The 25,168-nt window shown below is 45.4% G+C and overlaps 1 protein-coding gene across 1 annotated transcript; it reads left to right on the plus strand.

Annotated features, from left to right (window-relative positions):
* The first annotated feature begins 242 nt into the window (after nt 1–242).
* On the plus strand, nt 243–25,146 carry LOC104002210 (engulfment and cell motility protein 2-like). Its single transcript, XM_009428632.5, has 6 exons — nt 243–366; nt 14,813–14,959; nt 15,259–15,299; nt 15,758–15,830; nt 20,454–20,636; nt 22,152–25,146. Exons 2-6 carry the CDS (start codon nt 14,928–14,930, stop codon nt 22,156–22,158), a joined length of 336 nt encoding a protein of 111 aa, XP_009426907.2. The 5' UTR covers nt 243–366; nt 14,813–14,927; the 3' UTR covers nt 22,159–25,146.
* The last annotated feature ends 22 nt before the right edge of the window (nt 25,147–25,168 follow it).

Consider the following 25,168-nt stretch of genomic DNA (forward strand, 5'->3'; position numbering starts at 1 on the left):
GGCGGGAACGGCCGGAGTTTTCCCCCTCAACCCGCAGCTGCGCCCACCCCTTCTTGAGTGACAGACAAACAACCCAATTGAGGAAAGTGAGCTCAGCGAGACGGCGAGACGGAGCAATAGGAGCCCGGCCTGGCCTGTATGGGGCGGGGTCCCAAGAAGGCGGGGCAGGTGGAGGCAGGAGCTGCAGCTGAGTAGAGACCCGGGAGCGGGAGGTGGGCCTAGGTTGGCGCCATGATGAGTGAGGGGCGCGCCGGGGGCTGGAGGCGGCAGCCAGTGGAGAGGGGCCCGGCCCGAGAGACGCAGGGCAGAGAGGCCGGGCCAAGCGCTGCGACCTGCGTCTGCCCCGGAAGCTGAGGAGCTGAGAGGGTGGGCCTGGGCTGGACCGCGCTGGTTCGTCAGGCCCCCGAGGGGTGGCGGCCCAGCCGGGGCCTCAGGACGGGAGGAGAGGCCGGGTCCTGGACCCAGAAGGGGCGTCGCGTGGCGGCAGAGGGCGGGCCAGGCCGCCGGGCGCGGCGGCTGGGCGGGGCAGCGGTCGGAGGGAGAAGGAGGGAGCCGTTGGGTGGGAAGATCCGGGAGGGAGGGCACGGAGAGGGCTGGGAAGGAGCCGGAGAGCGCTCGTGGCGGGCCCGCACCAATCTAAAGCCCGGAGTCACGCTCGACCTGGATCCCGCTGCCCGGGTCCACCAGTCCGCCCCGTGAATCCTGCATGCTCAGTAGCATCCCCTCTTCTCCTCTTCCCCTCCCCCCTTGTATGTACTTTCCATCCCCTGCGCTCATCCTTCAGGCCCCTCTCGCTTCCTGACTGGACAGTTGGAGTGTCCTAAGTGGTCTGCCTGCAGGCACAGGGGCCGCTCTCCTCTAGGCCTCCCATCGTGCGGAGAGAAGCCTTTTCTTTTTCCTTTCCTTTTTTTTTTTTTTTTGAAACTTTTTTTGAGACGAGTCTTGCCCTGCCGCCCAGGCTGGAGTGCAGTGGCGCCATCTCGGCTTACTGCAACCTCTGCCTCCCAGGTTCCAGCGATTCTCCTGCCTCAGCCTCCCAAGTAGCTGGGATTACAGGCGCCCGCCACCACACCCGGCTAATTTTTGTATTTTTAGTAGCGACGGGGTTTCACCGTTAGGCTGGTCTTGAACTGACCTCAGGTGATCCGCCCATCTCGGCCTCCCAAAGTGCTGAGATTACAGGCATGAGCCACGGCGCTCGGCCGAGAAACCTTTTCAAAATGCAGAGCAGATCTAGACACTTTGGGCGTGAAACTGGCTGGCTTCCCACCCCTTTGTAGGGTCAGACCCAGAACCTCACCCGGGCCCTGGAGATCTGGTCCCGCCGACCTCTCTCAGGTCTATCTACTCCTCCCGCTTTCTCAGTGCCCTCCACACACTGGCCTCTTTCTGTTCCTTTTACATCCCAAGCGCCTGCCTTCCTTGGGGCCTTTTGTTTAGTATTCCTCCTCCCTGGTCTGCTCTTTCTCCTCCGGCTTCGTCTTGTAAACTCTTCTTCATCCTTCAAATTTCCGCTTAAGCGTCACTTCTGCAGGGGAGGCATCCCTGTCTCTGACTCTTGGACCAATACCCTACTTATACCACCCTGGGTACTTGTTCTTCACAACACTTGCACAACTGCAGTTTTACATTTATTTACAAAAGTATTGATATTTCTCTGTCCATCCCACCAGATTGTAAGGTCCGTGAAGAAGATAGTGTCTGGTTTTGCTTCGTATTGTGTCTGTAGCATCTCACACAGGGTCAGGCACTATAAATATTTACCAAATAAATAAATGCAGGGTTTGAATTTGGCAAGAGGAAGGGGATGTGAATCATGGTCACTGATGTCCTACCTGTAGGGGAAGGAAACTGACATTTGGAATGCTTTTTGTGTGCGAGGCTGTGTGCTAGACTGATGCTGCTGTCTAATAGAAATGTAACGTGAGTTATAGATATAATTTTAAATTTTCTAGTAGCCATATTAAAACATGAAACAGTTGAAATTAATTTTAGTAATATATTTAACACAATATATTCCAAAATTATATTATTATAATCAATATAAAAACATTATTAATGGGATATTTTACATTCTTGTTTTTTGTACAAAGTTTTTGAAACCTGGTTTGTATTTTACACTGAGGGCAGCCTGTGCCACTTTTCAAGTGCTTAGTAGCCACATATGGCTAGGGATTGCAGTATTGGGCTGTACAGTGTCACACACTTTATATACCCTGTAGAATCTTTTGAGATAACTATTGTTATCTGCACTTTACTGATGTAAATAGTGAAACTTCTAAAAGGGGTTGCCTGCCAGGGATAATTCCAGAGTTTGTAAGTGGAGGAGGTGGGATTAGGACCTCTATCTGTTAATCTTCAGTCTGGTCTTTCTATATACCTCACGCTGACTCTAGGAGGTGCAAAGGAAGTTTGAGGGTACAGGAAGTAGGGACCAAACTTCTTAAAAAACTTCAGTGTACAGCATATTCTAGCTTGTTCTGTGCTGAGATAATGTGTCCAGATGTAGCAGTACCACCTGCAAAGGTGGCTCAGGAACAAGCATATTTGATGCAGTCGAAGAAAACCCTGCAAGGCAAGTCCTTCTTTGACCCAGTCACCATACCTCGGCCCAGCCTGGACTAAGTCTGGTCCCAGGACCTGGGTAGAAAAACATACATACCATGCAGCATCTCAGAGGTGCTGGGAATACTAGGCTTGTGTTTACAGCCTGGCTTGGCTTTGCTTGCTTTTTTCTTTTCTTTTTTTTCTTTTCTTTTCTTTCTTTCTTCTCCCCTCCCCTCCGCTCCCCTGCCCTCCCCTCCCTTCCCCTCTCCTCCCCTCCTCTCCCCTCCCCTCCCCGTCTTTCTTTCTTTTTTTTTCTTTTTGACGAAGTTTCGCTCTTGTTGCCCAGGCTGGAGTGCCAGTGGCGCCATTTCAGCTCACTGCAACCTCCACCTCCCGGGTTCAAGCGATTTTTGTGTCAGCTTCTGGAGTAGCTGAGACTATGGGCACCTGCCACCACGCCTGGCTAATTTTTTGTATTTTTAGTAGAGACAGGGTTTCACCACATTAGCCAGGATGGTTTCGATCTCCTGACCTCATGATTCGCCCACCTCGGCCTCCCAAAGTGCTGGGATTACAGGTGTGAGCCACAGCACCTGGCCTTTTTTTTTTTTTTTTTTTTTTTTTGACACAGAGTTTCGCTCTTGTTGCCCAGGCTGGAGTGCAGTGGCGCCATCTCAGCTCACTGTAAACTCCACCTCCCGGATTCAAGCGATTCTTGTGCCTCAGCTTCTGGAGTAGCTGGGATTACAGGCGCACGTCACGTGCCCAGCTAATTTTTGTACTTTTAGTAGAGACGGGGTTTGACCATGTTGGCCAGGCTGGTATTGAACTCCTGACCTCAAGTGACCTGCCCATCTCGGCCTCCCAAAGTGCTAGGATTACAGGCGTTAGCCACCATGCCCGGCCTACAGCCCCAGTTCAGCAGTTGCTCACTGAGTATCTACCATGTGACCAGCACTGTTCTAGGCCATTTGTGGTGATTGGGTGGTGTATGCCATAGCCTTCATCTTGAGGATGCTTCAGGTATATTTGCAAAGACAACACTGGATCACATAAAATGACTAGATGGTATGCTGCTAGGCATCATGTGGTTTAATGAAGAGCCAGAATCAGTATGGGCCAGAGGCTGCAAAGTGGCTGTCTCGGCCAAGCTGCACGTTGTGTTTTTTAAAATGTTGGATTTAAACTCCTCTAGGCAAGGTGGTACTTTGCAGTGTTGCAGACCCTACATGCAGGCTGCTTGGTTTATTTACTTACCTGCTTGGCTGCCTAAGACATTTGAATTTATAACCCTGTTAGGCATGCTATGCTGGTTTCATGTGAGTCACTAGAAAAGATTTGTTGAGCACTTACTATGTGCCAGGCATTGTATTGGCTGCTGCTTTGGAACTGCTCGTAACATCTTCTAAAGTTCTTCCACTAGGAAATAGTAATAATGATAATAGTGGAACACCAACAAATACTTTGTCTTTTATATTGACTTTCCTCCCGGACTGCCTTCATATTTGCTCTCTCATTTTGTCAACAATACACAGTATACCTGCCTAGCAGGTAGGGCTTTCTGTGTTGGGGAAATGTGGTTTCAGGGCTTTTGCAATTTCTTCAAGTTCACACAGTTAGAATTCTGCTATTATGCTTAGTGCTTTATTATCCTACCTAATGTTCACAACAGCTTTACAGGGTAGTGTTGATGCTAATGCCCATTTTATAGGTAAGGAAATTGTTAATGCTAGGATCCAGGTTTAGGCCTTTCCCACTCCAGAAGACAGCTCCTAACTGTTAAGCTACACTGCCTCACTAGAAGGCCAAAGTGGGAAGAGAGCTCAAAAACATCTGGTCTAGCCCCCCATGTAGATCAGGACCTGAGGTCCAGAAAGGCTTGTGCTTGTGGCAAAGCTGTGCTGCACGAGGAGGACTAAACCGGAAGTGGGGGCCTAGGCATTCTTTTGTCCCTAACTGGTGGCATGGCCTTGCCAGCTTTTCTGGACTTAGTTCCCTTATTTATATAATGAAAGGGCTTGGCCTGATTTTACGCTGAGAACAATGCTGTGCTATTATGGTCGGTATTGAAGGAGTTCACAGCCCAAGATTTTAGTCATAACCCAGGACTCCTCCCAGCACACCACACTCCCTCCCTACCCAAGCTCCATCTCCTTGTGCAGCCATGGTTTTCTAAAGTTTAATTCTGAAGTTCATCTGTATTTTCCATTTCTGTTTCTGTTTCATTTCCAAAAACTGAGGCAAGTGGTTTGTAAACACTGACTTTTTGTAAGTTCATCTCCTCGGTCATTGTAGTTAGGGAATTGCAAAGTTCCAGGCAATTAATAATCCTCAGTCAGTAGTGTTTTCACTCTCTTTTAAAGGCATTTAGGTCTGGAGGTACCCTGGAGGGAATTTTGCTGTGGAATTCTGTGGACACAGCTGTGTGCCAGGCAGTGTGCTGCAAACTGGGGGAAGAGTAGATGGTGGAATAGACTCAGGCTTCATGAGTCCTTGCCCTCAGGTTGTCAACTCTCCTGGAGCTGTGGGTCAGCCCTGGCCACCATTGAAATCATCTGGGAGTTTATAAATGACCTGGGGTGTGCAGTGATGGTGCACAAGCAGAGTTGAGAACCACTGTTTCTCAGACTTTATCTGACCTAGAGCCTACGTCCCAGAGTTTAACATGCACTTGAACCACCCCAGGATCTTGTTTGAAGGCAGATTCTGATTGGGTGGGTCTGGGCTCCCAGGGATACTGCTGCTGCTGGTGTGCAGACTACACCTATAGTAGCCAGGGAAGAGACTGCACATAGAGAATTGTAAATCAGTAGGATCATAAAGGTATGTATAAAAGACTGGGATCACAGATGAGGATGCAATTAATTTTACCTGAGGTGAGAGGATTAGGAAAGCCACATAGAAGAGTGATTATCTTAGCTGTTCCTTGAAAGTTGCATAGAAGTTTGCCAGCTGGACGAGGAGGAGGAATTAATAGCACAAGCAAACATACAGACTCAGGAGAGCATGGTTTTTCAGGGAACAGGTGGTCTGGCGAGAACATGGCATCTGCAAAAGAGTCTGAAAGCCAGTTCCACCGCAGAGCCACGGTGGAACTGTAGTAAGTTGAATGCTCTGCTAAGGAGCTTACTTAAGCACTATTACTTTAAGTATAGGAACACTACAGGTGTCTATGCAGGATAAGAGAAGACCCAGGCAGTTCTTACAGCAGGAATCAAGATGAAGAAACCCAAGCGGTTCCCCTGCCCCCACACCCCTTCTCACCACACTTTTGCCTCTATGTAAGATTGTGGCTTTTAACCATGTTTGAATGAGTCCTGTGTCTAACACACTTCAACAAAAAGGGGAAACCTCAGCTGCTGTTGGTGTGGTGGTCCTTCCCAGGGTTTCCAGCAGTAAACATAAGAACCTTAATCTCTGCCAGTCAAATCCTCCCATTTCTGTACCTCAGAGTCTCATCCTTATTCAGTGGACTGAACTAAGGGAAGTTGAGTCACTTCTCAGATGAGGAGATTTCAGAGGGGGAAGCCTCTATAGAGATTGTGTTCTCGATTAGAAAGAGGGTGTGACCCCAACCTGCCTTCCTGATGAGGTTGCATTCTGTTGCAGGAGACATAAACCAAACTTACCCATGCCTCCTTCACCAAATCAAAAGCAAAATAACTGAACAAAAAGTACACATCCATTCTTATCCTTAAAGGAATAGGGGGAAGGAGGGGAGCTGGAAACCTGGCATTCTTCATCCCAAGTTCCTTACTAATAGGAGGAGATCATCTTTCACTTCCTTCCTTGAGATGGATTTTCCAACCCTGCTGTCAGAATCCAGCTCCGTGAAGCAGCAGTCACTGTATGGGTAATTGATAAAGCTCCATGGGGTCTTCTGTAACAGTGCTGATTTTATAAGCACACCTTCTAGAAGCCACTTAGAGGCTGCTCTATTGGAGACACTAATGTTCCTATTTTTCTATACTTTTCCCAGCTCTATATTTGAGAAACTGGCCTTTTATTCTTAATGACTTACAGTAAAGTTGTCTTCAGGTCAGTGTGTGCCTCTCCTGTTTTGTAGCATTTTGAATTTTCCAAATCATCCTTATATCTGTAATGCTTAAAGAGGGGTGGAAGGGATAAGGGTGGAGAGTTGTTTAATCTGGAAGGGGCCCTCTGGGCCTTGATGTGGAACTACAGCTCCTTTATTCTGGTGGTTTGCGGTTGAGCTACAGTACTGCTGAGTGGTGGAGCAAGAGGCTATTTATAACCCTGAGAATTTTGCAATGTTATTGAATTCCTTCTACCTAATTTCCACTTCCTTTCTGGAATGAAAATGAAGAGACTAAGCAAACATGTGCTGGGAGGGTTCCCTACAAGGATATATTTTATCCTGGGAATCTTATCTGGAGAATAGAATTACTTCTAGTCTCCTATCTCCTGATGTTTCTATTCCATAGGGAGAAAAGCAGAGAGATGTTTTCCTCCTTAACTAGAGTTAGGTGTGCTAACCCTGATTTTTCAGTAAGAATTATTCTAATGTTTGATATGAAAACAACAGTTCTTTAATTTAATTTTTTTTAAAATAGAGACAGGATCTTGCTCTGTCACCCAGGCTAGAGTTCAGTGACATGATCATAGTTCACTGCTGCCTCGAACTTCTGGGCTGAAGCGACTCTCCTGCCTCAGCCTCCTAAGTAGCTAGGGACTACAGGAACATACCACCATGCCCAGCTAATGTTTTATTTTTTTGTAGAAACAGGTCTCTAACTCCTGGCCTGAAGTGATCCTCCTGCCTTCACCTCCCAAAGCATTGGGATTACAGGTGTGAGCCACTGCGCCCAGCCAAAACAAACTGTTAAACAATGAAAATACTTTGTAGTTAAAGGGTATTGGGACACAGAGGGAATACCAGACAACCTGCGCAATTCATGCCCATCCCTGTCCATTTGGAGCCAGCTTGGTTCCAGCTTGGAAGAAGAGTCATCGGGTTTAAGCAGACACAGGTGCTTACTGAGCCTTCGCTGGACACCAAGTGTTGTGCTAGGTTGAGACTGCAGAGTTATACCTGTCCTGGAGGAGGAGCTAGTGGAGATATGTAAATATGTAACTATAATAGAGTATGACAAGATCACACTCGCTAATGGAAGTATGAACAGGATGCTGTGAGAACACAGAGGCCCCTGTCCTATTTAGTTTTGCCAGGAAAAGTTAGAGAAAGCTAAGACTAGTACAGGGAAGAGGTAGCATCTGATCTGAACTAGGCTTTGATGCTTGAATAGGAGCTGTTCTGACAGTCAGTAGGAGGAAGAGAATATGCAAAGGTACAGAAGAAAGAACACGGCCTTATAGAAATAGCAGGTAGTCCAGGGAAGAGTCTGGCTAGATTGTAAAGGACCAAATAGCACAAAAGGGACCGTGGCCCACCTGTAGACAGTGGAGTGCTATCTTTTGTTACAATGGTGAGTTCTTGTGAAGGTTTCTTAGCCTCAGTGTGCTTTGGTTTCAGATACACAAACCAGAAATTGCCACAAAGCACCTGCTGCGGGTCAAGTGCAGAGCCACCTGCTTTCTCATGGCTTTCCAGCAATACCAGATAACCTGGGATCAAATTCTGGCTGTGCCACTTGCTAGCTGTGTGACACTGAGCCTGCTACTTAACTCTTCTGTGCCTCTATTATCTCTAAAGTGGGGATAATAACATACCACATAGCGTTGCTGTGCAGATTAAATTAATTAGTATATATAGAGCCCTTAAAATAGTGCCTTAGCATTATGTAATTGTTAGCTAATGTCATCATGTAAGGAAGTATTATGTAGAGGGATCAGTCCTAAGACCTTGGCTTCAGACCCAGTTCTGAAGTGTTGGGTTGACTTACTGTTTTCTTTTCCCTCCCTTCCTTTTTTTTCTTCCTTCCTTCATTTGGGAGGGAGGTGTAGAAAGAGGTACATGGAGAACAAGTTTGTCGATCCATCTGAACTTCAGTTGCCTTACCTGTAAGATAGGAATGTTTTTCAGAGTTCTTATGAGCATCAACTAAAATAATGCTATAGAAGTGAGCAATCAACTATAAAGAGGCTACCTGGGCTGGGCATAGTGGCTCACGCCTATAATCCCAGCACTTTGGGAGGCTGAGGCGGGTGGATCACCTGAGGTCAGGAGTTCAAGAGCAGCCTGGCCAACATGGCGAAACCCCGTCTCTACTGAAAATACAAAAATTAGCTGGGTGTGGTGGCGAGCACCTGTAATCCCAGCTACTCGGGAGGCTGAGGCAGGAGAATCGCTTGAACCCAGGAGGTGGAGGTTGCAGTGAGTGGAGATTGCGCCATTGCACTCCAGCCTGGGAGACAGCGAGACTCCATCTCAAAAAAAAAAAAAAAAAAAAAAAGGCTGGGCCCGGTGGCTCACGCCTGTAATCCCAGCACTTTGGGAGGCCGAGGCAGGCTGATCACGAGGTCAGCAGATTGAGACCATCCTGGTGAACACAGTGAAACCCCACCTCTACTAAAAATACACACACACACACACACACACTCTCTCTCTCTCTCTCACACACACAAACACACTCTCTCTCTCTGTCTCTCTCTCTTAGCCGGGCGTGGTGGTGGGTGCCTGTAGTCCCAGCTACTCAGGAGGCTGAGGCAGGAGAATGGCGAGAACCCGGGGGGCGGAGCTTGCAGTGAGCAGAGATCGCGCCACTGCACTCCAGCCTGGGAGACAGCGAGACTCTGTCTCAAAAAAATAAATAAATAAAAATAAAAATAAAATAAAAATAAAGACGCTACCTGTACGTTACTATTAGATATACGATTACTATGAAGTTACTGTATAACCGATCTGTTGCAAACAAATCACACTTACCTAGTGGATAAGAACAAACCTGTGGATTTTGCTGTCATTAATTCAGCCATTGTTAATTGCTTACCCAGTACCATCATCTTATGCCAGTGATGCTGCTGTCTGCTCAGACCTCCATTTTAGAGTTCCTGCAGAACTTGGGGGCAGTTTTGGTCTTAGGCTTATTAGTTGCAATGAGTAGATCCATAGACTAGCTTAATTTATAGGAGTTTTATTGGCAGGATACAGTGGACTTTCAGGTACCCCAAGCATAGGAAGTGTAGCCACGTAATCGGGAAAGTTACCAGGTAATGGCTTTTCCCGTCTTTCTGATTTCTGGCCTCAGCTCATTTATATATTTCTGGATTCCTCTTGCAGAATCACTTCCTCTGAAAGGCTCTTGGTTTTTTATTCTCCGTATTTTTGGCTTATGCGAATCTTTGGCTTGCCATGGTAACTGCTCTGAAGCTTACTATGATCTTACTTCTCCAGGGCCCGTTATCACCCAGTTCCCTTAGTCTGTGTCTTTTATTTGTTTGTATGTATGTATGTATTTATTTATGATGGAGTGTCACTCTGTCGCCCAGGCTGGAGTGTAATGGTGCAATCTAGGCTCACTGCAACCTCTGCCTCCCAGGTTCAAGCGATCCTCCCTGCCTCAGCCTCCTGAGTAGTTGGGATTACAGGCGCCTGCCATCACGCCCAGCTAATTTTTGTATTTTTAGTACAGACGGGGTTTCGCCATGTTGGCCAGGCTGGTCTTGAACTCCTGACCTCAGGTGATCCACCTGCCTCAGCCTCCCAAAGTGCTGGGATTACAGGCGTGAGTCACCACGCCTGGCCAATCTGTGTATTTTAAATTCAAGAGAAAGAATTGGAATAATTCAGCTAAAGTTGGGTATTCACTTTGGTCCCATCAGCTATGGCAGGGTTGTGGAGAGTGTCATTCAGTTCAGATAGGCTGCCTGGGCTTTGTGGGAAGGACAGAGTCACTGAGAATGGGGGCTTATTAATATCTTTCAAATAGTTCAGTAGTTGCAAATCTCCATGCTTTAAAATGTATATGAACTTTTGAACAGCTGAGAATCATTCAGTGCTAACTTTAATAAACAGAGCATCAACCTAGGATATGTCATATGGGGTCAAGAGAAAATAATAGGTATAACATAATGAGCTTTGGCTTAATTATCTCCAAAGATGGTTTTCAGAAAGGAGTTAAAAATAATGTGGTTTGTTTCTTAGCAGCACCATCGAAATTAAGGAAGGGTGTAACTTCATTTGGTGAGGACTTTAAAATGGGCATCCTCACTTGGATTTTTAAAATTCCACTTAAGAATCATGGACTTTTAGACTTAGAAGTCACCTGAGACATGCTTTAGTTCTACACTCACATCTTTCTTTCTTTCTTTTTTTTTTTTTTGAGACAGAGTCTTGCTCTTTCGCCCAGGCCGGAGTGCAGTGGTGCGATCTCTATCTCGGCGCCCTGCAAGCTCCGCCTCCCGGGTTCACGCCATTCTCCTGCCTCAGCCTCCTGAGTAGCTGGGACTACAGGCGCCCGCCACTGTGTCTGGCTAATTTTTTGTATTTTTAATAGAGACAGGGTTTCACCATGTTAGCCAGGATGGTCTCGATGTCCTGGCCTCATGATCCGCCCGCCTCGGCCTTCCAAAGTGCTGGGATTACAAGCATGAGCCACCGCACCTGGCCTACACTCACATCTTTCAATAGAAGAAAACTGAGATTTGGTTAAAGGGGCATGTATACATCGTGAAAGACCTAGGATTGGGTCCTGAGGCCTTTGGCTCTAAATCCAGTCACTTTTTTCAGCAGGGACAATTATCCATCCCTCAATAGAAGAAAACTGAGATTTGGTTAAAGGGGCATGTATACATCATGAAAGACCTAGGATTGGGTCTTGAGGCCTTTGGCTCTAAATCCAGTCACTTTTTTCACCAGGGACAATTATCCCAGCCCAGTGCTCTGTCTGTTGTGCCTTTTGTACCTGCTTATTTTAAAAATAAGAAGAAGCCAAACTGAAGAACAAATGATCTAAAAAGTCATATTGTATAGTTCCGTTTATATGGAGTACAAAAACAGGCAAAACTCATGGATGATGATAAGTCAGAAATTCCCCTTTAAAGGACTGAAAGGATTGACAGGAAGAGGAAGTATGAAGTAATTTTCTAGGGTGATGAAAATGTTCAGTGTCTCGTTTTGAGTGGCGGTTACAGGGAGATGCATGTGTATATGTCTATTATGTATATGCATACAAACATATGTACACTTAAGCCCTCTGCATTTTATTGTATGTAAATTATATCTCAGTTTTTAAAATTGACCTCACAACCATGCAGTCCTAGTCTACTAATTGCAGCCGCTTTGCCGATAAGGATAAGGACGCATCTCTAGGCATCCAGAGATTGATGGCACCACCCCTGGAACGAGAACTCCCTGCCCTGCTGTAACTGCAGCAGAGCATTCGCCCCAGAAATTATGCTGATAGGGCCAGTTTCTTTTCTGAGGTTTGTTGTGTGTCTAGGCATGTAAAAATTACTGTGAAAAATTCTGCCACAAGCCACAGAAGTTATGGAAGCTTTAGGGGCCATAAGGCCAACCCACTTCAATCCCTTTAGGCTGCGTTTAATTGCAGTGGACAGAAGTTGAAGCTGGCTCAGAGGAAAAGGGGAAAGCACTGGCTGAAGCCAGTCCGAGTTCTGTCCCCCTATTATGACTTACTAGCTGGGTGACCTTGGGCACTTGACAAAACACTGAGCTTTAGTTGTGCCATCTTCAAATGCAGGTGATAATCCTCTTCTGCCTAATTCATGGTGCTGCTGGGAGGACACAATAAAATAAGTGAAAGCACTTTGAAAACTAGTTCCTTTACATTGTCATGGTCTGGAAATGCTGTTTTTGTATGACAGTAGACTTTTGAAGCATCTCATCCTGACTAGGAAATGGTCATGAAAGCATCCCTCTTTCTGGGGCCGGGGGGCTTGTGGGGGACAGAACTTTTACTCCTTTTCATCAAAGAGGTTTATACTTATCAGGCTGTGAGAACTGGCATCTGTGTTTAGGCTGAAAAATTGATAGCATACATGCATAATAGCCTCACAATAGCTATGCTTTGTATGCCAGGAGAGGCAGGTGGTCCCCATTAGCAAGACATGAATTGTGGGTGAATGGCTAAATCTGGAGGATGCAGAAAGGTCTTTTTCATTAAGAGAGAGCCCTCTCCTGGCCAGGAGCGGTGGCTCACGCCTGTAATCCCAGCATTTTGGGAGGCCGAGGCAGGCAGATCATGAGGTCAGGAGATCAAGACCATCCTGGCTAACACGGTGAAACCCCGTCTCAACTAAAAATACAAAAAGATGAGCCGGGCATGGTGGTGGGCGCCTGTAGTCCCAGCTACTTGGGAGGCCGAGGCAGGAGAATGGCGTGAACCCGGGAGGCGGAGCTTGCAGTGAGCCAAGATCGCAGCCACTGCACTCCAGCCTGGGCGACAGAGCGAGACTCCTTCTCAAAAAAAAAAAAAAAGCCCTCTCCTGAACCTGTAGGCAAGGAGTGTAAATATACATCGAAATAATCCATCAGCCAAGTGACTTCCCTTTGTCAGACCTTGGAGAGAGAATGCTTTAGTTACTGCTTGGAATACCAGTAAGCTATCAGAGTTGCCTAGGATACCAGTCATATGGGCCCATCTTCCAGACTTGCTCAAGATAATTTATTTTCCTTTATTTTGGAGAGAAGTGGGGGAGGTGGTCAGAGGTACTTGCAAAGCCTTGTCCTTATAAGACAGGCCCTTGTGTGAAGATATCTTTATCTCCCTCCACTTGAGTTGTCAGCTGCTATTGCCTTTGGCAATAGGGATGAAAATAGCATTTCCTGTCCCAGCTCTCTTCCCCTTTTTCTGATGTCATCCCACACAGAGGTGGCTTTGCATAGTGTCCTTTGAGGGGAAAGGAGTGGCATTGATGAGTGCGGTGGAAGCAAGAGAGCATGTAGCTGTGCCCCGCTGACGCTGGGATCTTCCTAGGATGACTGCAGAACAGAAGTAGCCTGGCTCCTCCAGCTAACCACTCAACCAAGAAAAGCCTGGCTATTCTTATCTGTTTCGGAGCATATGCTTCTCTCCTAAAGGGGGCCAGCCCCTCCACACCTGTGGGTATTTCTCGTCAGGTGGGATGAGAGACTGAGAAAAGAAATAAGACACAGAGACAAAGTATAGAGAAAGAACAGTGGCCCAGGGGACCGGCGCTCAGCATACGGAGGACCCGCACCGGCACTGGTCTCTTGAGTTGCCTCAGTATTTGTTGAGCACTATCTCTACCATCTTGGAGAGGGGGATGTGGCAGGACTATAGGGTAATAGTGGGGAGAAGGTCAGCAGGAAAACATGTGAGCAAAGGTCTCTGTGTTATAAATAAGTTTAAGGAAAGGTGCTGTGCCTCGATGTGCATGTAGGCCAGATTTATGTTTGACTCTACACAAACATCTCAGTGTAGTAAAGAGCAGTATTGCCGCCAGCATGTCTCACCTCCAGCCACAAGGTGGTTTTCTCCTATCTTAGTAAATAGAATGTATGATCGGGTTTTACACCGAGACATTCTATTCCCAGGGACGAGCAGGAGACAGATGCCTTCCTCTTATCTCAACTGCAAAGAGGCCTTCCTCTTTCGCTAGTCCTCCTCAGCATAGACCCTTTACGGGTGTCGGGCTGGGGGATGGTCAGGTCTTTCCCTTCCCACGGGGCCATATCTCAGGCTGTCTCAGTGGGGAGAAACCTTGGACAATACCCAGGCTTTCTTGGGCAGAGGTCCCTGCATCCTTCCGCAGTGCATTGTGTCCCTGGGTACTCGAGATTAGAGAATGGCGATGACTTTTACCAAGCATACTGCCTTCAAACACATTTTTAACAAAGCACATCCTGCACAGCCCTAAATCCCATTAAACCTTGAGTCAACACAGCACATGTCTCTGTGGGCACAGTGTTGGGGCTAGGGTTACAGATTAACCGCATCTCAGGGCAGTAGAATTTTTCTTAGTACAGAACAAAATGGAGTTTCTTATGTCTACTTCTTTCTACATAGACACAGTAACAGTCTGATCTCTCTTTCCCCCACACTCTCCTCCCAAGGTCTCAAGACAGGAATTTGCAGTAAATACGTTCTTCTACCACTGAATCCTCTTGACTCTTAAACTGAAGTGCCACATTGGCACATGTTGCTACTGGCTGATCTATGGATGATAGACAGTTTGTCCCATTTCTTCTTGCTGATTTAATATCAAAAAACAAAACCCCAAGGAGAGGTTGTGGTATGATCTAGAACAATTCAAACCAAGTAGTTTCATGTGTTACTTTATGCAGTGTCTATCTGCAGACTCTTCAAAACATGTAACGAGTGAAAAATGAAGATGTACTCTGACTTTTTCTATCTTTCAGATTCTTTCTCCCCAGGCAGCTGTGTCTGTGTTCTTGTCTCGCAGAATTAGAGCCCATTGGTTGGGAAAAATGCCACCACCATCAGACATTGTCAAAGTGGCCATTGAGTGTCCAGATGCTAATGCCCAGCTCCTTGAAATCGACCAGGTACACTCCTGAAGTGAGGAAAGGCACCTGGGGAGTGCATGGCAGAGGATATCTTGAGGGATGGGGACTACTGGCATCAAGAGTAAGAACCATCAACAGGAAGGCTAAGCTTTGGGCCTGGCCCACCCTAGGGAAGGTCGGTCACCATGGCTTGGGAGAGGCTTCCTCTTTAACAAAAGCTGTTGGGAAAGAAGTACATTCTCATGCCCCGGCTTGACCCTGCTTGGGAGGCTCTCTTGTCTGAACCTTGGCTTGGGTAGGATGTTGCTGCTATTGAAGGCTCTTTCTCTCTTTTTCAGAAATGGCCCCTGGCATCCATTATCAAGGAAGTTTGTGATGGGTAGGTTGAAATGGACCTCGTTTTTGACAGTGGCAGCTCTGACTGAAGGAGCACTGCCACACTTTGAGGGGAGTTCTGGGAAGGATCTCCAGTTAGGCAGGTCCCCAGAAAGGGGCTCTTGGGAATCATTGTCTTGGGAAGGAAGTACAGTTGACAACAATACCCCTAAGGCGTTTATACTTCTTAATTTTTTCCTGTAAGTCTAGCATTGCCCTGCTTGAGGTCATGGTAGGATCTGAGACCCCTCCTCAGTTCCGCACACCTCCTTTTGTGGTGCTTGTCTTTACAAAAGGCTGAGGCTGTGATTTTTTCAACATGACAACCTAAAGCTTTGTTTTTCTCCACTGTATTCCAAATAGGCCACCTGATCCCTTAAGCAACTCTATTGAAAATGACTTATGAGAAGCTTCTGGACAAGAGAGTGGCCAAATGGGATATACTGTTTTTCTCTTGCATAGGTGGTCATTGCCAAACCCAGAGTATTACACCCTCCGTCATGCAGATGGTCCTCAGCTGTACATCACTGAACAGGTTAGTATAGGGAAAGGCAAAATCAATATGGGCCTTGCCTGGAAGTAAATGACCCAAGGAGACAGCACTATTTATCTTCACTCAGCATCCAGGTAGCTTCCATGTGTTAGGTAAAGAGTCGCTCCCTGGGCAGACTGGGAAGCACCAGCCCTTGTTCCTCCCTAGTGGCTGGAAAAAGGTGGCTTTTACTTCCTGAGGGCCCAGGGTGCTAGAAGAGGATCTTAGAAGCTCTTTGCCAAGGAATAAGCAGGAGAAGAGGGCCCGACTGAAGAGTCTGTTACATGTACTGTAAAAACACAAAACATTATGTTGATTCAACTTGCTTGTACCACTTTAACATTTTATCTTAGTTAACTTTGTTGTTTCTTTGCTTTTCACTACCCAGACTCGCAGTGACATTAAGAATGGGACAATCGGGCCAGGCGTGGTGGCTCACGCCTGTAATCCTGCACTTTGGGAGGCCGAGGCGGGCGGATCATGAGGTCAGGAGATCAAGACCATCCTGGCTAACACGGTGAAACCCCGTCTGTACTAAAAATACACACACACAAAAAAATTAGCTGGACATTGTGGCGGGTGCCTGTAGTCCCAGCTACTCGGGAGGCTGAGGCAGGAGAATGGCGTGAACCCGGGAGGTGGAGCTTGCGGTGAGCTGAGATCGTGCCACTGCACTCCAGCCTGGGCGACAAAGCGAGACTCCGTCTCAGAAAAAAAAAAAAAAAAAAAAAAAAATTGGGCAATCTTACAACTGGCTATCTCCCTGGTAGGTATTCTTCCTTCCTTAGGAGTTTATTCATGTCACAAACAAATAAGAGCACCTACCATGGGCCAGGCTCTGTTCTAGAAACAAGGACCCTGGAGATTAAAAAGTCAGTCCTTTTGTATCAGGACATAATATAGGAAGATAAGAGTGTCTTGGTTCTCACCACCTAGTGGGGAGTAAACACATGCAATCGAAGGCCTCTCTCAAGGATCTTGAGAGAAAGTTGCTTAGAGAGCTGTGGGAACTCACAAAGGGGACCACCTAACTCAGCCTGGAGATTTCCAGAAAGCCTTGCCAGAGAAAGGGTCACTTAGCTCAGATGTTAAAGGATGAGCAACAATTAGCTGGAGAAATAAGAAAAGGAAAAGTATTCCAGTCAGAGAAATCAGCATATGCCAAGGCACAGAGGTTTGCTGTGTTTGGGAAAAGCAGAAGTGCTGGGTGGCTGGAGGCTTGTAGCAATCATTGAAAAGCCAGATATTCAATGTTCCTTAATGGCCTGCTCATAGGTTTGAACTCTGTCCAGAAGGAAACTAGGGATATTGAAGGATTTTAAGCAGGAAGATATGTTATGTTTAGATTTTAAGTTTTAGAAAGATGACTTTAGTGACCGTGTGGAAGATGGGCCTTAAGAAGTAGGTTGGTGGTAGTAGGAACATTTTAAGAGGCAAATGAGGAATGTTAACAGCCCAGTGAAGGCAAATGGTAATGGAGATGAAAGGATATGAAGAGTATCTAGGAGGTAACCTTTATGAGTATGGTGATATGCTGGATGTGGAAGGAAAGGGGAGAATGGAGAATGACCCTGGTTTTTGCAAGAGCAGCCCTTAAAGGTCACCAAGGAAGCAACCAGAAGGGTAGAAAGAACACCAAGAATGTGAAGTGACTGAGGAGCTTTGGGCAGGGAGAGTGTCAGGATTGAGGAAAATATGGTCTGCAATTTTTAATGAGCAGAGAAATTTAGCAAACTGAGAACAGAAAAGCTGTCTTATGACTTGGGAGGTGAAGAGGACCTTGGTGATCTTCACAAAAAAGTTATGGTGGGGAGGCCAGGTGGCCAGACTGAAGTGAGTCAAGTAAAAGAAAGGTAAAAAAGTAAGGACTTTGAGTCTACTGCTGTATCAAGAAGCTTGGTTTTAAAAGAAAACACAGAGAAGGTGATAACGTGAAGGGGATGTAGAGTCAAAAAGATGCGCTTTTTAAAAGCCCGTAAAGCATTCATGTGTTTCACAAATCAAAAATTTTCACAGAGATATAGCAAAAGGTCTCCCTGCAACTCCTGTCCCCATCTGCCCAGTTCCCCACCTTTCTGACCCTTCCTGGTTGTTGTTTCTGTTGCAATTTTTTATGTGCCCTTAAGAATGTGTTAAGATGGAAGAGAGGAAGGTTGAAGGTGCAGGAAAGCAGGTAATCAATAGAACAGGATCTTAGTGGACCAGGAGAGGAAGGACTCAAAGCCCAGGTAGAGGGAATCATCTTGACTGCTAAGCCCCTGAGGAAGACAGCCAATATGATTGCACCTTTGGTTACATTCGTAGAAGCGCAGCTAGCAAAATAAGGGCGTGATGGCACCTCTTTTCTTGGTGCAGAGAGAGAGACTGGTTCATCTGAGAGGAGGGGAGGTATGAAGTGATATCAGCCAACCTTTACTGAATGCCTGTATTTTGCTAAATACTTTGTGTAATTAAATCATCTGATCTTTACAAACATCCCATGAGATAGGTACTCTTGATAGCCCCATTCTGTAGACAAGGCAACCAAGGCTTAGAGAGGTTAAATTACTTGCCACTTGTCACACAGCTAATAAAGTAGCCAAGCCTGCTCTCAGACCCAGGTCTGTCTGACTCTAGGCCCATATTCCTCCCATCATGTTCTTTTGCCTCCCCCTCTTCTCCTGAACTCTTCTCATCTTAAGGACTTCATTCTTCCCTCCTAAGCTCTGGTAATTTAATATGACAGCCTGGGAGTTACACACTTTTATGGAAGTGCCGACACATTTCAGACCTCTTGCACAGTGCAGTTGCCTTTCCCAGAAGCACATCTCTCTGGAGCGGGAGGCAGCAGCCCAGAAATGCTGTATCAGGAGGAAAATTGACAGAGTTGGAAGTTTCTAAGTGGGATGCAGACCAGTGCTCTTCAGATTGTTCTATGCTGTGACCTTTTCCTGTGGCGCACGTTTTGTCCACTGTAGACAGAATGAGGGCTTCTCTATCACAGAGAGCATTGTGCTGTGAAGGGCCAGCTTTGTAATAGTAAAAGAGGAGAGGCAAAGGGGAGAGGGACAACAGGCCTGACTCCGTGGTGGCAGCAGGAATTGGGCTCCAGTCACTTGCTTAACACTGAGAAAAAGAAGACAGGAGTGTTTTTGCTCTTAAGGCTCTTCCTTTCTAGTGGAGAACATTAAATTAACACCCAAAAAACAGTATGATGAAACAGTAAATTGTGAAGTACTATGTACTAACAAGCTCAGCAGAAGGAAAGCCCAGTGAATGCTAGAGGAGGGATTTTAGCCACAGTTTGCAGAAAAGGAGGCAGGCATCCTGCTAGGAAAAGTTCATGTGCCAGGAGGAGGTTTTGTCTTCATCAGCCTTCATTTTCAAAAAATGATTGGGAAATTGTTTCTGGCTCCTTGATATTCTTAAAATTTCTCCAGAACTATTACTTTGAGGAATAATCATATGGATTTTGAGAGAAAGTTTTTAAAAAATTATCAAGCTTTTCACATTTTAGGATTAAAAGGGACCTTAGAGAACATTAGATTAAATTCTTCACTCAATGCAAGAATCCCTTCTACAGCATCTTTGACAGATAGTTGTCCATATTCTCCTTGATTGCTTCCGGTGACAGGGAGCTTAATACCTCAAGAGAAACCTCTTCTGCTGTCTAACAGTTTTATAAATTTTATTTTATTTTATTTATTTTTTTTGAGATGGAGTCTTGCTCTGTCGCCCAGGCTGGAGTGCAGTGGCATGATCTCGGCTCACTGCAACCTCCGCCTCCTGGGTTCAAGCGATTCTCCTGCCTTAGCCTCCTGAGTAGCTGGGATTACAGGTGCATGCCACCATGCCTGGCTAATTTTTGCATTTTTAGTAGAGACGGGATTTCACCATGTTAGTCAGGTTGGTCTCGAACTCCCGACCTCGTGATCTGCCTGCCTCGGCCTCCCAAAGTGCTGGGATTACGGGCGTGAGCCACTGCGCCTGGCCAGTTTTATTTTATTTATTTTTTTTATTTTTGAGAGAGAGTCTTGCTCTATGACCCAGGCTGCAGCGCAGTGGCACAGTCCTAGCTTACTGCAACCTTGAACTCCTGGGCTCAAGCAATCTTCCCACCTCAGCCTCCTGAGTAGCTAGGACTACAGGTGTGCACCACCACACCTGGCTCATTTTTAAAAATTTTTTGTGGAGACAGGTTGTCACTCTCTTGCCCAAGCTGGTGTCTAACTTCTGGTCTCAAGCAATCCTCCTGCCTTGGCCTTTCAAAGCCTTGGGATTATAGGCATGAGCCACTGCACCCAGCCAGACAGCTTTAATTAATAGAAACCTTCCTCTATTAAACCAATATCTGTTTCTCTGTGACTCATTAGTGGGCCTCCCAGATGTCTCCGGTATTCCCTTGGTAGGAATTTTTTTAATCCATAGACCAGAGTGGTACAGAAAAGATACAGATAAATACAGATTGGTTTTGGCACACTAATAACTCCCTGATTGATCCCACAATTTAGCAACTCCTAAGCAGTGTTAAAAAAGCTAGTTCTGCCTCAGGTTTGGATGTCCATAGAAGAGCCTCTGTGAGCTATCCACAGAGTAGTAACCTGCTCCAAGGAGCAGATGGCACATGTCTTGTCCCTGGTTTCCTAGTCCGAGGCCGCACGCCCAGCTGATGGAGAGGACCCAGTCATCCAACATGGAGACCCGGCTGGATACCATGAAGGTGCTGGCCAAGCTCTCTGCTGACGTGACTTTTGCTACTGAGTTCATCAACATGGACGGCATCATCGTGCTGATGAGGCTTGGGGAAAATGGAACCAAACTCTTGTCCCAGTGAGTATGACTAAGGTCTCATTCCAGGGACTTCAGTGATTTACTACATCCCACAGGGCATCCTAGTCTCATTTCCATCAAGTCACATAAGGAGTTTATTGAATACCACCTATGTACAGAGCAGTGTGCAAAGCACTAGAGTCCATACCGAGAGATATAATTCCATGTTGTTCTTCTAAATCTTGCAGTATAGTTGGGCTCTCACAAATTAAATAATAGTACAAAACAGTACTGTGCCAAGTGAGCAGTAAAAATAGGGGCTAGAGAAGTCAGTAGGAGAGCGGTCAGGTCGTGACAGACCTGTTAATTGCTGGAAATGCTTGGTCTGATGAGGGTTACTGAGCACATGGTCCAATATGTCCCAGGTGTGTGTCCATCTGTAACCACCCCCTGCTCCCTCTTTCTCAAGTCACCTTCCACCACACACACACACACACACACACACACACACACAGCTTCCTTTGTGTTTACCCCTGGAAAACCAGCACAGAGCCAGCTCTTCTGTGTGAATCCACTCTCTCCAGAATATACCATAAGTCATGGAAAGAAATAAGAGTCTCAGGAAATGAGACTCCTACAGCGATGAGAGGTGAACCTTGAAAAGCTATTTTAGCAATTAGGAAGAGAAGTCCCATTTTGCATCCCAAATCAAGTAGAGGCCTGCTAGTCCAAACATAGTTTCTGAATAACCTGAGTCACCTGAGCCCTGAGGAATCCTGGCCTCTTAGTCCACATTTGCAGAAATATCAGGAGGTCAATCAGGAAGCTGGTTAGGCAGCTCAACACAGGGTCAGAAAGCTCCTAGGTATGCAAATAAATGTGCACACTGGAAATTGAGTTCTGTAATTTTTCCATGACCTAGAAAACTATGATGATGAAAATGTTCTACATTCATGCTGCCTAGTTCAGTAGCCACTAGCCACATGTGGCTATTGAGTAATTGAGATGTGGCTAGTACAACTGACCAGCTAATGTTAAATTTTGTTTTATTTGAATTAATTTTAATTTTAATAGTCACCTGTGGCTAGTGGCTACTGCACTGGATAGCACAGAGATGAGAAATAATAGAAACCTTTTTTGTTGTTGTTTCAATGGCTAACATTGTCAAAAGCTGAATTCCTGTTTTATGTAAAATTTTGGTTTATATTTTCTCAAAGAAGTGAAGTACAAAAAACAAAACAAAACAAAACAAAACAAAAGGATGATCAAGCAGAACTTTGGTAAGGAAGGGTGAAGCAGAGACACTTAACTCAGAGTGGGGACAACAGCAATGACCTTGTTTGAAATGCAGCTCCTGTCTGTGTGGCTCTCTGTGCTCTGTTGGGGTGTCAGTTCTTTACTTCTTAGTTAAAGCAGTTATTTCGGTGGTGCAATGCTTTTTTGTTCAATAAGCATGATTTTTTTACACAGCTGGTTTATCTCCAGTATGGAAACTCTCTGCTTAATCATCTTGATTTCTCTGGGCTTGTTCCTACTCTGCAGATTTAAGCATGACACTTGTATCTCTCTCTCCAGGCTCTGATCTAGGATGACAGCTTCTATGATGTGCCCATCTACAGAAATATGCAAATTGCAACTTTAGGAAGATTAAAAGAGGGCCCTGCAAAAGGCATCTACAGGCCCCATGTGCTGTTCACCTTTCTTATTTATTGGTGAAGTGAGTCCTCATCCATTTATTGGGCAGTTGCAAGCAAAGGAATTAACTATGACAATTCACCTTGATGTACAACAATTTAGTCTGTTTGGAGTTTCCACTGTTGGAAAAAACCTAGTTATCCTAATTAAGAACAGTTACAGATAGTATAGTGATAGCTTTTTTTTTTTTTTTTTTTTTTTTTTTTTGAGACAGGGTCTTGCTCTGTCACTCAGATTGGAGTGGAGTAGCATGATCATGGCTCACTGCAGCCTCAACCTCCCTGGGCTCAGTGATTCTCCCATCTCAGTCTCCTGAGTAACTGGGAATACAAGCACATGCCACCATGCCTGAATATTTTTTCTATTTTGTTTTGTTTTATTTGTTTTGTTTCATTTTGTAGAGATGGGGTTTTTACCATGTCACCTAGGCTGGTATTGAACTTCTGGACTCAAGTGATCCTCTCTCCTCAGCCTCCCAAAGTACTGGGATTACAAGTGTGAACCAGCATGCCATGCCTATAGTGATACCTTTAAGTAACCCTCTCTTTTCTTCTTTTGGGCAATTTTTCAAAGCAACAGGCACTTTATTAAATAAGAAAGTTGATGTGCTTTCCTAATGCCTGCTAATAAAGTAAAGAACCAAGGAACCTCTGTGATTTCAATGAAATCCCTCCAGATGTTATAGGCTACTTGTTACAGACAGGTATGGTAGGAACTGTGGTCAAGCTGTGATAGGCAAATAGATCTTGCTGAGGAGGAAGAATGATTGGCTAAGATAATGTCCCAGGACAGCTGGCATACCTTTAGACACAGCTAAATTGAATGCTTTCTGAGGATGAGTGTATTAGTCTGTCTCACACGCTATAAAGACATACCTGAGAATGGGTAATTGAAAAAGAAAAGAGATTGAATTGGCTCACAGTTCTGTGGGCTGTACAGACTTATGCTTATAGGGAGGCCTCAGGAAACTTACAATCATGGCAGAAGGTGAAAAGGAAGCAAGCACATATTCACATGGCTGAAACGAGTCAGGGGAGGTGCTATACACTTTTTAAACAAGCAGATCTTAGGAGAACTTTATCATCAGACAGCACTAGGGGGATGAGGCTAAACCATTAGAAACCACCTCCATGATGCAAACACCTTCTACTAAGCCTCTCCTCCAACACTGGCAATTACAATTCCACATCAGATTGGGGATGGGGGGGTGCACAAGTCCAAACCATATCAAGAAGCATTTTAAAAATTGAGGGAAGTTCTAATCAAATGGCAAGTCAGGACACGGCATTCCATCAACATAACACTCCTCTCAATACATGCCAAAATGGGAGAAAGGAAAAAGTGCAAGGATGAAGAAGGGACACAGCAAAATGACAAGATGACTAACAAGATGACCAACAAGATGACCCCTGTGGAAAGCATTTACTGATTCAACAACCAAATAATGAAGAAAATAAGAGCAAATTTGCCGAGTTTCTATGCTCTTTATGTTTATTAGGGAAGGGCAAAAGCCAGTCCCTCGACATTGTTACTGTTAATTAACATCATCACTGCCTGCTCTTAAGTGTCTAGATACTTTCAAGAATCTAGTATTATCTTCACTTAAATGTTTTTTGGATGTGCCCTGTCATGCACGTGATATTGCAAAAAGATTCTACATTAACCACAGCAAGATGGCTATGTAATAATTGGGATCACTTTAGGGGAGCATATTTCTACCACATTTTGAGATGGAAAATGAAGTAAAGATATCCATTTGTCAATTTCTTCTACATTATGCCAAACATTCAAAGAGATTATTTTATTTATTTCAAAGATGTACACATGTTGAAATTAAAATTTAAATTAAGAAAATTTATAAACTGAGTCAAAAGAAAAGTAAGCGAGGCAGTTCTGCATGCCCTGAAGTGTCAGGCATATATGACTGAAGTATTCGGCATTTGGCCAAGTGTGGTAGCTCATGCTGTCATTCCAGGATGTTGAGAGGCTGAGGCAGGTGGATTGCTTGAGCTCAGAACTTTGAGACCAAGCAAGGCAACATGGTGGAACCCCATCTCTATGAAAAATATGAAAATTAGCCAAGCATGGTGGTGCTCACCTTTTCATACCAGCTACTGGAAAGGCTAAGGTGAGAGGATCATTTGAACCCAGGAGGTCAAGGCTGCAGTAAGCTCTGGTTGCACCACTGCACTCCAACCTGGGTGCAAGAGGGGGACCCTCTGCCCAGGACTCTTGGGATATGACTATACCCATAGGGATTGCCCGCAGTAACCTCACATTTGAGTGGAAGTGGAGGTCATGTGTACCTATACCAATATGTAGTGAAAAAGGAAAACATAAGAAATCATGGCAGAAATGGCACAAAGTATAAAAGAGGCTTGGTATAATTGAGAGAGGCTTTCTGGTGATAAAATTTGAACTGATTTCTGGAGAATGGGTTGAATTCCAATAGAGGGAGATGGACCAAAGTTAATTCTGATGAGGGAAATGTCTTGAGCAAAATCTAGAAAAGGGAAACATGCCCATTTTAAGTGTTAATGAGGGTCCAGTTGGGGTACAGTGCAGGAAGAGAGTTCTAGTGAAAAGGTAGTTGGTCTGATAGGACAGGGTCTTGCAGGCAGAGGCAGATACTATCATTATTCCATTGTTCAGATTGGAAAAAAGACACAGAGAGCCCAAGGTCACAAAGCCAGAAAGTGAATCTGGGCAGTCTAGCGGTAGCACCCTCTTCTTAAATGATCTATTAAAGGGCCTCTTCTCCAGGCACTCTAAAACTCTTCTCCATCTTTAGCTCCCCCAGAGTACAGTGAGGCCCCCTGTCTACCTCACAGGATGGGGTCTCAGAAAAGCAACAGATCCCAACTCATACTAGCTTAAAAAAAAAAAAAAAAACCTTG

This window comes from Pan troglodytes, chromosome 16, assembly GCF_028858775.2.
Source record: "Pan troglodytes isolate AG18354 chromosome 16, NHGRI_mPanTro3-v2.0_pri, whole genome shotgun sequence".
Lineage (NCBI taxonomy): Eukaryota > Metazoa > Chordata > Mammalia > Primates > Hominidae > Pan > Pan troglodytes.

Bases quoted from the DNA above. Each gene is read 5' to 3' on its own strand.
- LOC104002210 (XM_009428632.5), top strand. From the start codon at position 14,928: ATGCTAATGCCCAGCTCCTTGAAATCGACCAG. The intron at 15,300-15,757 runs GTAGGTTGAAAT...TCTCTTGCATAG, and splicing joins ATCAAGGAAGTTTGTGATGG to GTGGTCATTGCCAAACCCAG. The intron at 15,831-20,453 runs GTTAGTATAGGG...CTGGTTTCCTAG, and splicing joins AGCTGTACATCACTGAACAG to TCCGAGGCCGCACGCCCAGC.